The sequence below is a fragment of the Canis lupus genome, chromosome 13 (assembly GCF_003254725.2).
Source record: "Canis lupus dingo isolate Sandy chromosome 13, ASM325472v2, whole genome shotgun sequence".
Lineage (NCBI taxonomy): Eukaryota > Metazoa > Chordata > Mammalia > Carnivora > Canidae > Canis > Canis lupus.
In genome coordinates, this window is record NC_064255.1 from 29,561,656 (window position 1) to 29,576,617 (window position 14,962).

The following is a 14,962-nucleotide window of genomic DNA, read 5'->3' on the forward strand; positions in this document are numbered from 1 at the left end:
TGAAAAGCTTGAAACCACTTTCCATGAGTGTCTTGAACATATGCGAGCACTCGTATGCCTGCACTGCCCCTCGTCTGTTCTCCCTTCACCCCACCCCTGTACATATAGCTCTGGGGGACCCAGACTCCAGAGAACCTAAAATCAGGAAACTCTGGAGCTTCGTAAATAAAAACCATTAATCATAAATTTATTTGATTTGTGAATACCCTCCTGTGAGGGATGTATCATGATGCAGATGTGAGAAGCTTCAAACTGCAGGTAAAATTGCCAGGTGAACCTCCCAAGTGACCAGAGGCTGCGAGGACTTGGTGGGCTTAGGTACTGCAGCGGGGACAGCCAGTACTCAGGAAGGGCGGGAAGGGCAAAGCTGCTCAAGTCCCCTTCTGCCGCATCTGCAAACAGTTCTGTTCCAGGACTCACCTGCAGACACAGAATCTTGTGTGCAAAATCCTGTGCAAGTCGGGGAAAGGTGATGGGGAGGGGCTGACCGAGAAGGAATGAGGACTGGCCACACTTGGTGGCACAGTGAGAGAGTGTTTATGAGCATGCAGGAGGTGGTGGGGACTTGGGAGAGGGGGGGTGGTCCCAGTTAGTAAGAGATAAAGTTGCAAAGAAAATTTGGCACCCGAGAGTTGTGTTCCGCCGTTAACACTAACCCTGGTTTTGAAGAGTCCTTGATCCTTTAAAACATGTTAATACATTTTTATTTCTTTAATTGAAAAGAACTTTATATCTTGTTTACATTTTAAAATCTGACCTATAAATGAAAATCTTAACTTCGTAAACAGACTCCTAGCAAATACTTAAAGATGCACAGAAGCATGGCTCTTTATACACAGCAGGTGTGGAGTTGGGTAATCACTGGCATCTTTGCAATTAATTATTACATTTGAGAATTTATTCTGGGCTATTTACATTCATCTTGGAAGTGACACTTTTCTCCAGATCAAATTAGAAGAGGGGTCTTTAAGCTGGAAATAGGGAGTTTTAAATAACTTAAAAATTTTAAAGACATCCTAATTTTAAAACATTCACATTATTCCTACTTGAGGTTCCTAATATAATATGCATTTTATTCTACAGTTACTACTACCAGGGAGTTTTAAAGATTCTTTAACACTGAATGCTATTTTGCATATCCTGCTGGTGCTTATTATGTACCAAACGTGCTATAATAATTTTATATACAGTGGTTTATTTAATCCTCACATTAATTGCTGCTTTACAGTGGAGCCTCTTATACCCATTTTAGAAACTGACCTGAAACAGAGAAAGAGAGTTGTCCAAGCTCATGTGGCTCTTGAGTGGTGAAAAGCAGATTCAAACCCAGGTAGTCTGGCTTCAGTCTTAATTTTAACTTTAACCGGCATGCTCTATTGTTTTGTTACTTCCTGGGCCTTAGAGAGCATTTGTTAGACTGTGCATTCTTCCCTCTAGCACGTTTTTACTTCCTTTACTGGTGTAACAGTTGTTTGTACAAGAAACGGCCTTGTTGGGATTCAAGACTGACAACTTTGCCAGTGTTTACCTTTGTCACTTTGAGCCAGTCGCTTCATCTCTCTGTCTTTTCTGTGTAACTGTGAGAAGACCGAAGGCATACAGAGATTTAAAAGAACTAGAATGAGAAATGCAGGGAGAATCCAGAACATTGTGTTGTAAACACAGAGACTCCAAGGAGCTTGCAGGCAAGCCTATCGGCATATTGTAAGAGCAATAGGGAGCATGCAGTTATCTCCTGGGAGGGTAACAGTGATGCAAAGTAATCTCCGTTTGTAGCGGGTTGAAGTGATCTAGGATCGGGCTTTACATGGAGGATTACAGTTGATCTAACCCTGAAGCCAGCCGTGGACCTTTTATTCACAGTAGCCAGAGGGGACTGGCGTGGGGAATGCAGGTGTGGTGCAGAGTGCTAAGAAGTTTCGTTTAGTTGCTAAAACCACGTGGAGAGATTCCGTATCAGCTTATTTTATTAATAACACAAAATTTATATTTCTACCACTATCCTCAGGCTCAAGCTATATGTACTCCTACATTTACTTTGCTGAGAGGGCAATGTAACTAACATGTCATTGATAAAAGGGCAGTTTTCAAAGCTGAGCATTGGGTTCGCATCTTCACTGCAACGCTTCTAGCGTTGACCTTTGGCGGGTTATTTAAATTGTACAAATGTCAGTTTCCTCACATCTAAAATGGTAATAATAGTTTCCACTAGGTAGCTTTATTTTTAGGATTCAGGTAGTCATTGTTACAGTATTTGACACAGTGGCAGCTGGCATTCAGCAAATGCCCTTTTCTTGTCTGTGTCCAAGTACCATGGCCTTAGGCAGCCTGTGGTCACTGTGCGGCCCTGTGCCACTCCAAGATCACTCTGGTCTGACAGCATATGCAGCATCCGAGAGTGTCCCCACTCTTGACCTGCTGGAGGTGAAGCCCAGGAATCTGCTTTCACAAGCTTTCCAGTTCATATACAGATCAAACGTTGAAATCTGCTGGTAACACTTTGTGGTTAAGAGTAAGGCTCTACAGTTAGGTTCTCTGCATTGAAAGCCTGGCTTTGCCAAGGAGAGCTGTGTAATCTTGGGCAATTTAACCTTTTCTGTCTCTGTTCTTCCACTTGTAAAATGGCACTAGCTGTTGTAGCTACCTTATCGTATTAACTGTGAGGATCAAGAGTTAATACACTTTTAAAGCACTTAGAATCATGGTTGGCGCACAGTGGGTGCCCAATAGATGTGGCTGTGCTGTAGTATTTACAGTGAGTGCTATGGTAGTGTCCAGTTGCTGCTCTCACAGAATACTGCATATTAGTGACTTAAGACAACCCAAATTTATTATCCTAAAATTCTAGATCCCAAGTCCAAAGTGGGTCTCAGTGGAATGAAGGTGTCAGCAGGACTGTTCCTTTCAGGAGGCTCAAGAGGAGAATTCGTTTTCTTGCCTTTCCCAGTTCCAGAGGCTCTTGCGTGTCTTATCTCACATCCCCCTGACCATCCTCAGAGCCAGCAATGGCCACTCAGGTCTTTCTCACTCTACCACAGGACTCTTCTGCCTTTCTCTTGTACATTTAGGGACTCTAGTGATTACATCGGGCCCACCTGGATAAGCCAGGATAATTTTGAGGTCAGTTGGTTAGCAACCTTAATTCCCTTTTGCCACAGAACCTAACATAGTCATAGGTTCTAGGGATGAGGAACGTGGATGTCTTTAGGGACCGTTATTTTGCCCCCCACCACTACCACCTGAGATGGTTATTCCATGCACACCAACATTGGTACTGCTCTTCTGGAAACTTGCTTTCCTATGCTTGACCTTTCCCACCTCTTCCAGCCAGTTCCACCTCTTTCTGTTCCTAACCTGCCTCAGGTGTCCTTTACAGCATACTCAGTTGAGGAAATAGAAGCCACCAGATGAGAACTCGCTCATCCATCCACAAGTATGTGCTTAGCTGTGCGGATCCGTCTCCTGTTTTGTCTGTAAGATAATGGAAGCAGTTGTCTTTCTGTTCTTAAAATCCTGGCGCTTGTCACCCCGCCTCCCCTGGATCTTAGACTTTTGAGGCGATGTGTAGGATCTTTTATCTTTAAAAAAGCCCTCCTCTGGGGACGCCTAGGTGGCTCAGTCTTTTGAGTGTCCTACTCTTGTTTCGGATCAGGTCATGATCTCAGGGTCCTGGGATTGAGCCCTGAGTGGGGCCCCGCGCTCAGTGGGAGCTTCTCCCTCTTCCTCTCCCAACTTTTCTGCACCTTCCCTCACTCTGCTTTCTCTCTAACATAAATAAAATCTTTGATAAGTGAATAAATACTTTCCTCTGAACCTGCATTCCTTCTCTGGTTTCTCCATCCCTCTCTTACTCTTCAGCCCCATCTCAGAGCCCTGTTTTCCACCTCTTCTGTTCAAACAGAAGCCTGGAGACAAGCCTTTTGATGCCACACCAGCCCCTCACCTGCGGTCTGCAGATCCCTGCATCTGCCTGCAGTCTTCGTGCCTCGTGCCTTCCTCCCAGGCCTGGCCATACTGCCTCCTGCCTGTGCCTCCCTGCACCCTCCCTCATCCCATAGCTCCAGGGGACTTTCAAAGCCCTGAACAGACTTGTATCACTCTCTTTTTGCTGAATTTAGGATAAAACTCAAAAACATGTTTAACCTAACCTGCCACTGCCACTCTAGCCTCATTTCTTCTTGTTCTCCTTCACTGTGTTGTAGACACAGTCTCAGATAGTCAGATATGCTAGGCTCTCCTCTGCTCCAAGGCCTTCCCAGGGCCCAGAATCCTGCCCTCTCCTGTCAGTCCCCTCGTGACAACCCGCTCTGCTGGAAGCTGCAGGTGGCTGCTCCCTGTCCTATGCATGAGTCATCATAAGCTGGGGAAGACAGGACTTGGATTAACTTCTTTCAGGACCACTTAATTTCACTCAAAGGTTCTTGCTGAAAAATGTAGCAGTTAACTGAATTATCATTGTAAAAATTGACATGCTACACATTTTGAGCACCTCTTTACAAACTGCAAAAAAAATTATTTCCATCTTGCATATCTTACTGTAGACAGAGCTGTCGTTATAATGGAGAGAAACTGTAGAAATAATTCTTTTTCACTTCTGGACTGGCTAACAGGAGTTTACCTGGTACCAGCTAGAACATGGTACTCCCTGGTATGTGTGTACTGCCTGGGGTACATTTCCCAGGTGTTCTCACCAAACCCACTTTATTGGATACACAGCGATCTAGTTGTTCGTGGGTAAGGAAAGATGTCCCCGGTTATTTTATGTCTTGTAAAACGTGACTTTCTTGTTAATTTTTGTAGTGACTCTTCCTGATGACCTGACACTTTATTAATATTTCTTTATGTATCTTATGTTACAGACTATTCAGACTATGAAGACAGTTCTCTAGAATTTCTGGAAAGGTGCTCTTCTCCACTAACTCGATCTTCTGGGAGTTCTCTGGCTCTGCGAAGCATGTTTACGGAGAAAAATACAACATATCAGTACCCAAGGGCAATTTTGTCAGTTGATCTTAGTGGTGAAAGTATGTGTAATCATGTAATGCTTAAACAAGTCTTAAGATTCTTAAATGTGGAACTGAGATAAAAACATACTTCATTGAGGGCTTGTCTGAGCAGGGCACACGGTTTAAAAAGTTATCCCGTAGGCTAATATGAAAAATCTCAACTTTTTTAACTTCTATAAAGTCAAATTGGCTTTTATAGTTAATTGTAGGACAGACGGGAAGGAAATTATTAGTGTCTCCTATGTACTGGTTATGGGTATTTTTACATGCATATTTGGAGTCTGTCAGATTTCCCTACAAGCCGTCCTGACAGCTGGGGTGTTCAGGACTCTTGCCTTCCGGTGCTCTCAGCAGCGGGAGGGAGACTCTCCTAGTGGAGACATCGATGGCAGTGGCTTGAGACTAGAATAAGGGATGGGGTCTTCATCTTATGTCAAACCACAGGGATCCTTATGGCTGAGCTCACTTCCTGCCTTCTCCTTTCTTCTGAGGGCCCGACATGGTAGGTACTAGGTGATATGTTACCGTTTGCATTGTTACCACTTGCTTTCTTCCAGGCCTATTTCCCATCTAGCCCATGGTGGAAAAAAGTGTCATCTTCCCTTCTTCCTAAAATAAGCACACGGCACTTTGGGGATTCATAATTTTAAAACATTGGCGGGAGGGAGGTTTAGGAAAATGTCCCTCCTTCTTTTCTAACAAACACAAATCCCCTGGTCCCTTTTGGGCCAGTGGCTCTTCACCCCAGGTGTCCATGGTAACTGTCACTGTGATACTTTGATGAAGCGACCCATACGGAGACATGCTGCAGAACACAATGAGGTTTCTGGGAGGGCAGATGGAGTTTCCGAGTGATTGTTTGGGGATGGGTGGCAAGGGTTGAAAATCATGTAAGAACATCAAGATCTAAAAGTCATCATTTTACATGGAGTGCTGGAGAACGGAGAGGATGTCTGGGCTGGCAGTGCTGCCAGAACCTGAGGTGTGAGTGGGGATGGAAGGAGAGGCCACGGGTGTGGGCTCTCAATTCTGCTGTGTCTTCTGCCCTGGTTGTGACCAAGCACTAAGCTGTTAGAACGGATGTTGATAGAGGGCATGGGTCCTGGGCCAGAGGTTCTCAAGTGTTAGCATGCACCAGAACCCCCTGGAAGGCTGGTTAAAACACCTTTCTGGGCTTCATCCTCAGAATTTCTGATGCCTAATGAGCTCCCAGGTGATGCTGGTCTGGAATCCACACTTAGAGAATGTGCTGGGAAAATGGCAATGATAGTTCAAGAGGTAGTGGTTGGAAGAGAATGGTGTTCCTGTGGCCACTCGGTGGGCGCTGTTGTTCGGGTGGTATTTCACTATGAGAGAGAACTTTTACTTTTCTTTTGTAATTTTCAACCCATAAACCCATTTACTCAGCCCCTTGAGGTCAGCCAAGCATTTGTTTGATGCTTGGGAATTGGTTATTCTAACTAGGTTTTCTGGCCAGTATGTTAAGTTTGCATTCTAAGACCATAACACCTGGTTATTTTGGCCATTGTTGTTAATGATTGCCATCCATATAATGCCACATCTGTGCCACAACAGTGCTTGAAACTGTTTATTCATGTTCTAGTCTGCCATTTTGAGACAAGAACTTACATTCAGGAAGGCCCAAGAGAAAATACTAATTTTGGATTTAAGCTATCAAGATGGTGCTAGCTTCCCAAAACTACTCATATTATTAGAAGGGTTCTATGATGCCTAATTGATTCACTCCTTCTTGAAAATTTTCATGTATTTCTCTAACATCATTTCTACTGACTTCACTTGTTTCAAGATGTCCCAAGACCCTAAAGAAAACATTTATTTTTCTGTAAAACTTTTTGTAAATCAAAAACAAAACATTCAAAAACAGGACACAATACCAGATTAGAAGCTGGTAAAAGAAGCACTAAGACATGAAATATTTAAAATATAAGCAGCATGAGTTTTTTTAGTTTGAAGTTGGCCAGCTTCTTTCTGGTCTGATTGTCTGAAAAGAGAATTTTCTCTGGCTATAGACTCCCCTCTTAGCTCCTCCAGAAGCATTCTGGAGTGGCTTGCTATGTAGATCAGGCTTCATTGTAAGCACCAGGTGTGGAGCATTCAGCAAGCAGAGCCCTTACTCCCACAGCCTGTAGATGCTCTGCAGAGGGAAGTGACTCAGGAGCAGATGAAGGAGGGGCACAGACCATGACTACAGGCCAAGACACCGAGGCGGAAGGAGCCACCTCTGTCTCTGAGAGGCTCCACTGACTGGCCTGCAGGTGCCTCACAGCAGAGAGCAGGTCTTCGACCATGCCTCTTCCCCATATCTCCATCCACACTCCTGCAAAACCTTTAGTGTCCTGTCATCATTTCTTTCCCTTTGTTGTAAATAAAGATTTCCTTGTGTTTGCCTGGATTTTTTTTTTTTCTTCCTCTATGGCCTGAGCTAAATTGTGGTCTTTGACATCAACACTGGTACAAATACAAACCCAAGACCTGGCGTTTAAGTCGAATTACATGTAGTAGTCCTCCATATCATCTACTTTCTAGAATATATTTATTTTTTAAAGATCTTTATCAAAGCGAGATTTTAAAAATTTGTAAATCCCTTAGGGAACTCATGATCCTAGTTTAAGAAATACTGGTGAAATCATTAACATAGGCTTTGGAGTCATTCCATTTAGCTTTACCGTTTGCTGACTGCACTACTCAAGCAAGTAATACATCTTCTATTTGAAGTGCTTAGTACAGTACCTGACTCATGTTAAGTGCAGTAGTGATTGATGATACTGATACTATTAAGAATAGTAGTATTGACATTAGACTCCAGGCAATCTCCTTCCCTTCTCTGAAGTGCCTTGTCTATGGTGCAAATAATGAAATCCATTCTTTTTACAACTTCTGATTTTGGGGAGGATCAAAAGGATTAACATTTGTGAAAGCATTTGAAAACTATGCAAATTTGAATTATTATCAACCTTAGCCACAACCTCTACAGGCACCAAGACTGGAGAAACTTTTCAAGTTACTTGCAATAGTGTATATATGAAGATGTAAAGTCAGTCATAATTACTAAGCTTCAAGAATCATTTGTTTCTTTATGCAGGGACAAACACTCAATTCCCATTTGTTTGCCCTTCCTTTCTAAATACTTAATAGCTTATAATCACTTCCTTTTAACTCTATCTGAAAAGATGACACAGACATGGGAACTATATGCTGAGTCTACTTTTGTATATATTCTAGACTTATCAGATGTGGAATTCCTAGATGATTCTTCAACAGAGAGTTTGCTCCTAAGTGGGGATGAGTACAATCAGGACTTTGATTCAACCAATTTTGAGGAATCTCAGGATGAAGACGATGCTCTTAATGAGATTGTGCGATGTATTTGTGAAATGGATGAGGAGAACGGCTTCATGATCCAGGTAACTGGTCTTCCCAGTCAAAGCAATTATTTCAGGTGTTCAGCAAATGCATCAGGACTTCGTGTCCTTTTGTCACTCATGGTCTTATTGAAAACAGAGGTCTCTAACTTAACCATCACGTTTAAAATCCTAGTAATGATAGGAAAATCTCTTCAAATGAAGTAGACTTGCTCTCTTACATAAGGATCACCCTCCTTTTGCAAAAGTGTTGAGTTTGAGGTCTTCAGGCTGAAATTCTGGAAGCCACTCTTTGAACCCATTAGGGTAGGTGAGCATCCACATTAAAGTGTAGAGCACAGCAGCCCTTTTCTTACTGGCCTGGATTCCTATTGTTTGTAGCTCTTCAATGGGCAGGTACAGAGACATTTCCACTCTTTTCAAAGACTTGCAAGGATTAAGCATTACAAACCAGCTGTTCCTGTAGAAAGGGTATCTTTAAGAGAAAAGAAGAGCATAACCCACATTTTGTGATGAAAGATTTGGAAATGTTAATTATAGAAATGAAGGAAGTAATCTCCTCTTTTCTCCCCCTTTTCAAAGGTTTTCTGAAACCAGGGAACTACAAATTTATAGGGTCACCACACAGGTAATACTTTGAGAAGTTGCTGCTACAGGCATTCCTGCAAACTTGCCTTAAAAAGAAAAATTCTACACTTAAATAAGCTATTTTAAAGAGGTATTTGCCCAAAAATTAGTGGGAAATAAATGAGAGCAAGTTTTGATTTTTTTTTTTATGGTTTAAGTAATATATCAAGGCCCTTTTGAGTAGCTGCAACTAGAGGAAGTTCTTGAAGTAGTTGACTATCAAAAATAAAATTCAACTTATATCAGTGTTGCATCATTGTGTGGAATAAGAATTGAGCTGTCGGCGGCCTCGAGACTGCCATGGCTGACTGTAAGGAAGGGGATTTGTCTTTTTTCCCAGCGAGCAGGCCTATGATTGTAAGCACTCCTGTGTTTTCTGGCAGTGTGAAGAGTGCCTATGCTGGCAGCACAGCGTGTGCATGGGGCTGCTGGAGGAGAGCATCCCCGAGCAGTACATCTGCTACGTCTGCAGGGACCCTCCTGGTAAGCCTCCTCCCCATGCTGGTGGCAAGGCGCCTAAAGATCTGGTTATGGATTCTGTAATGTGCCCGCTGTATAAAAACACCATGACTTCTTCGTCAGTTCAGTTCTGCCTCCATGTGAAAATTTTAAAACATTTTTCATTGCTTGTTACAATTTTGTTTTCCATGTTAGTTACCTAGGCCAAAACATTAGCCTCATCTCATTGACATACCTGCCATGTTACTGGAAGGACAGAGTTCTGGCTTTTTCCTGGAAAAGGATTAGGCCCTTAGTATGTCCTTGTGTCTTGATTTCTAAGTAAGTTTATGTGTGGCTATTTGACTGGAACTGTATTCTGAATGTACACTCCTCATGACATGGTTTTAAAAAAGTTTCTGATCCTGCTGCATATCCAACTAGTTGTCAGTAGATGGCATCTCCAGTGATCACTTGCTTTCCCTTTATTTTACCCATGAGACAACTAGGGTGTGGAGGGTTGCATTCCTTGTGCACAAGGGTAATAGCAAGCATTGCAGACCTGAGATGAAAACCTGTCCCTTTTGACTCCCTGTCCAGTACCTTCCTCCATGCCAGAGGCTCTTTGAGTAGCAAAGCTTTGCATATTGTACACACTTTGAGCTGCTTGGGCAGAAAATAACTAGATATTCTCAAATAAAAGCCTACCAAGTTCTCCTCTTGTCTATCTTAAAACCAGGAAGCAGGAGAATGATTAATATAAATATAGACATTTGCTTATTCATTCAGCAGCATTTATTGGATGCCTTCTATTTGCCAGATGCTGGTAAGAGGTAAGATGATTGATTCTAAGCATGCCGTCCACTGTCTCAGTATAGTAGGGGTCACAGACGCATAAGCAACTCATTTCATTGACATTGAAGATACATTTTACAAGACCCGGTGAGATCTTGAAGAGGGGTCCGTATTCACTTAAGTAGAACTGTATTTCATCCTGTTCAAAACAAATGTTAGTGAGAGAACGGATACCCTGTCTAGTTTCTATCCAGTCTTCTCAGCCTTTCTACAGGACATATGACAGATACATAAAAATTGGGAAGCCATACCCTGAGGGTTCCTTTGCGGATGTCCTCTGCCTGTGAGCATATCCTTCATGGAGTGTGTTCTTCATAGCGGGCAGGAGACCCAAAGGTTGGAGGAACTCTCACAGCGCCAGCTCCTCAGAACCCTGTCTTGCTCATCTTTTGAATTTATTCTTAGTACCAGAGCTCACCCTGCTTACTGAGTAGTGTTAATAAGATGGCAGTGGAAGGGAAGTCTGAATACGTGGCATCCTTTGTCATTGTGATGTCCCCTTCACCTACAGGTCAGAGGTGGAGTGCAAAATATCGTTACGATAAGGATTGGTTGGATAATGGGAGAATGTGTGGGTTATCGTTTTTAAAAGAAAATTACTCTCATCTCAATGCCAAAAAGATAGTTTCCACACATCACCTGCTTGCTGACGTCTATGGTGTCACGGAAGTCCTGCATGGGCTACAGCTGAAGATCGGCATACTCAAGTAAGTGAGGGACACAAGGCCCCAGCTAGGGGGAATTTCAGTTCAGGGTGATTAGGTGGCCTTTTGAAAGTTCAGATGAGCACTTTGGAAGGCAGAAGAGCTACTTGAATACATTTTAACTTTTAAAGGTAGAAACAATAAATATTTTGGATGAATAGCCGCTTCCCACCTCTTGTCCTGGCATGAATAAGTATGGTTGAGGGTCAGAACCACATCCGATATCCAACAAACGTCAGTCCCTGCCCCACTGTTTTGCGTTCTGGCCACGCGCAAAATTAAGTTCCGTGGGTTGGTGCATCCTGTATTTTGTATCCTTCTGCAGGGATGGTGTCAAGATGAGGTAGATTTAACAGCATATTGTTTTAATTACCTTAAGACCAACTTTGAAGGGAGCAGCTCATAGAATCCATCCCTCTGCTGGGCAGCAAATGTGTTGTAGTCTTCCCAGATCATTTTCCCTTAAAAAAAAACAAAAAAAAAAAAACCTGAAATCTGAGCCTCCCTAAGTAACATGTCCAAGTGTTCTTGAAGCCCTCGTTTTCAGTTCTGCCTAGTTCCTAACTAGAATTCCTCTCTTTAAAAAGGTATTTTATGTAAAAACAAGATTCACCAGTTCTTTACAAGGTTGTCTTCATTGGGACTCACTTGCCTGGGCCAGAAACTTGCCCTTTCCCCTCCTTCTGTCCCCATCCAGGTACCTTTCCCCTCAGCTGGGTGTGCCAGGGCCACCTATCTACCATGATTCCTTGACCTTGTTCTGTGCCTTCCTGTCTCTTCATCCTGTCCCAGCCCAGGCTGTTCTTTTCCCATGAACAGTTGCCACACCATTTTAGTTCTCCGTGGCTCCAGTCTTGGACTCTGAGCTCATCCTTCTTATTGTTGCCCGTGTGATCTTGGTAAAAAATAAATAGGAACTTGAGGCACCTGGGGGGCTCAGTCGGTTAAGCATCTGCCTTCGGCCCAGGTCATGGTCTCAGGGTCCTGGCATTGAGCCCTGCATCCTGGTCCCTGCTTCTCGGGGCATCTGCTTCTCCGTCTGCCCCCCGCCCCATGCATGTACACATGCGTGTAGTCTCTCTCTCTCAAATAAATAAAACCTTAAAAAAGAGATAAATAGTAGCTTATCTCTTTTTTGACTTCATATGCCCCCGTGTCTTCCCACCTCTCCAGCTCATGCTCTGAGTCTTTCCCTGATAATGTCTTCTTCTATTCAGTTGTCATCTTCCCTTTCCCAGTTGTTTTTCCCAAACGTCACAACTCTACCAAACCATAATCCCTGAGCAAAGCCTGCTTTTTCATGACTACAAGCCTTTATTCACTCACACCCAGAACAACCTTGTACCATTAGTCTTTCTAGCAGATACCTGCCCCACCAGAGCTGATCACATGCCCTTCTTGGCAAACTCCTTGCTACTGATATTGGCACTTTGTTGCACTTTGTTTTCTTGTGTCTGTCTCCCCTTACTAACCACAGTTCCCCTTAAGGTAGGGCTTGTGTCTTATTCATCATTTTGTTCCCACTGCTTAGTGTAGGGTTAAGTACTCAGTGACTGTTTGTTAAATGTAATTTGCTTCTGTTGTATGTCATAGATCTGATTATGGATTTCTTTATGAAAAGAGCATGCAAATGCTAAAGCCTAAAGGAAGAGCTAACTTATTAAAAGGAAAGTCTAGTTCATGCCAGAAATTAGTGCTCTAGTATGAGATTTCATTTATTTCTTAAAATAAACCTGAATAATAGGTCTCCTCTCATCTGAGAGATGGGTAGTCAAAGGTAGAGGTTATGCATATAACTTGTCCAAGCTCAGTGACGGAGCAGGACTTGATCCATTGCACTGTTAGACTACAAAACTAGCTTTCTTCCGTGCCTTTACTGTGAGAGAATTTTAGTATTTTCTGATATTAAATTATTAGGGAGTCCAAAAGATAAAATCTGTAATTTCAGACCAATACTTGGGTATTCTCAGAAGATTGATTTGATCCCTGGGTGTTTATCTAACCTGGAAGTAATTAATTCACAAACATTGAACTTTCTAAAAGGTTTATGCCTCCTGAGTATCTCTGTTTCTTATCAACTCTGTTCAAAGAATTCTGGTTTTACTCAACTGCAGAATTTTAATGACTAGAATTAGCTGTGCAGTATCATGCTTATATGTTGGGTGAGGATGGCAATAAGAGTGCATTATCATAGACTGCAGGTGACGGTATAATTAGGGCATTGTCTCCAGAAGCCGCTGGGGCAGTACCTATCAAATTTAAAATGTGTACCCATTATCCAGCAGCTCTGTATCTGACTGAAATATCCCCACTCATGTGCAGAGATCACAGGAACACACACACAGGCACATGTCTGTAGGTGGGGAATGGGTTGGTGTGCCTAGACTGTGGTAGATTAATATTGTTCAGCTACTAGAATAAAAGTGAGGGAAACATCTATGTATTGAGGTGGCAAGATGCCCGTATATATTACATATGAAGAAGGCAAACAGAGCCCCAGTGTACAAAAGAGAAAGTACATGCTTACCTATTTAAAAAATAATTGTATGGGTGTAGAAAATGTCCAAAAGATCATATCTCAGTTTTTTGTAATTGCCATAGTAGGAAAGTTTTTACTTTGTACGCATGTATTGCCTGATTTTTTGTTGTGAACAAGTACCACTTTTGGATTGAATGAGGATTTTAAAATATGCTAGTATAAAGGTTTTTGGTGTTATACAATTTTAAAACAGTGAAAAAAGTCAGCAGGAGAGTAAGTGCATCTATCAAATGATGATGTGCACTATCAACAGAATTACATTTATCGTTGCTTTTTTTTTTTAAGATCTTATTTATTTCAGAGAGAGAGAGCATGAGTGGGGAGGAGGGGTTGAGGGAGAAGCAGACTCCCTGCTGAGCAGGACCCTGAGATCCTGACCTGAGCCGAAGGCAGATGCTTAACCTACTGAGTCACCCAGGCACCCCTCATTATTGCTTTTCTACCTGAGTATTATTTCTATAAAATTGTGAGAATTCAAACTTTGGATTAAATTCTGAGACAAGGGGATCCCTGGGTGGCGCAGTGGTTTGGCGCCTGCCTTTGGCCCAGGGCGCGATCCTGGAGTCCCGGGATCGAATCCCACGTCGGGCTCCCAGTGCATGGAGCCTGCTTCTCCCTCTGCTTGTGTCTCTGCCCCCCCCCCCTCTCTCTCTCTCTGTGTGACTATCATAAATAAATAAAGAAAAAAAATATTAAAAAAAATAAATTCTGAGACAAGTTACCCTAAAGAATACCTCTGCTTCTGTCTTGAGTCCCTGCCCTCCTTCTTACCTGGCCCCGTTGGTGGGGGATTGGGTCTTCAGCAGAGAAGTGGGCATCAGTCTGCTTGAGTCACCCTCACTGTATAAAAGGCACGGACAACCAAGGGTTATCTGTATCATTTTACATTCTGAAATTTATTATGTCACTAAACTACTTCTTTCCTTTTCTTTCCTTTTCTTTCCTTTTCTTTTCTTTTCTTTTCTTTTTTTTTTCTCTTTTTTTTTTTTTTTTTTGTCCCAAACTTCTCTTTCTCTAACTTTGCTTTAAGGAATAAACACCATCCTGACCTTCATCTCTGGGCTTGTTCTGGGAAGCGAAAAGATCAAGATCAAGGAATTGCTGGGGCAGAGAAAAAAGTAGCAGTGCAAGACAAAGTTAATGTAGAGGAAAAGAAACACCACGTACAGAACCATAAAGAACCACCTCGTTTGCCCCTAAAAATGGAAGGAACTTATATAACAAGTGAGCACAGTTACCAAAAGCCACAAAGTTTTGGTCAAGACTGCAAATCTCTCGCAGACCCTGGAAGCTCAGATGATGATGATGTTAGTAGTTTTGAAGAAGAACAAGAATTCCACATGAAAGATAAAAACCCTTCCCAATACTCACTGAAAGAAGATGGAATGCCTGAAAAGGTATAACTAACTC

General features: G+C 42.5%; 1 protein-coding gene across 13 annotated transcripts in view; it reads left to right on the forward strand.

Moving 5' to 3' along the window:
- Positions 1–14,962, forward strand: part of PHF20L1 (PHD finger protein 20 like 1) — an 83,602-nt gene that overhangs the window by 58,414 nt on the left and 10,226 nt on the right. For 12 of the 13 annotated variants that reach the window (XM_049092744.1, XM_049092742.1, XM_049092747.1 and 9 more), the window contains 5 exons: positions 4,860–5,024; positions 8,250–8,431; positions 9,400–9,499; positions 10,821–11,016; positions 14,583–14,949. In XM_049092744.1, the coding sequence (XP_048948701.1) occupies positions 4,860–5,024; positions 8,250–8,431; positions 9,400–9,499; positions 10,821–11,016; positions 14,583–14,949 (1,010 nt within the window). The remainder of the gene's footprint in view (positions 1–4,859; positions 5,025–8,249; positions 8,432–9,399; positions 9,500–10,820; positions 11,017–14,582; positions 14,950–14,962) is intronic. The other variant, XM_049092755.1, reaches the window with a different exon arrangement.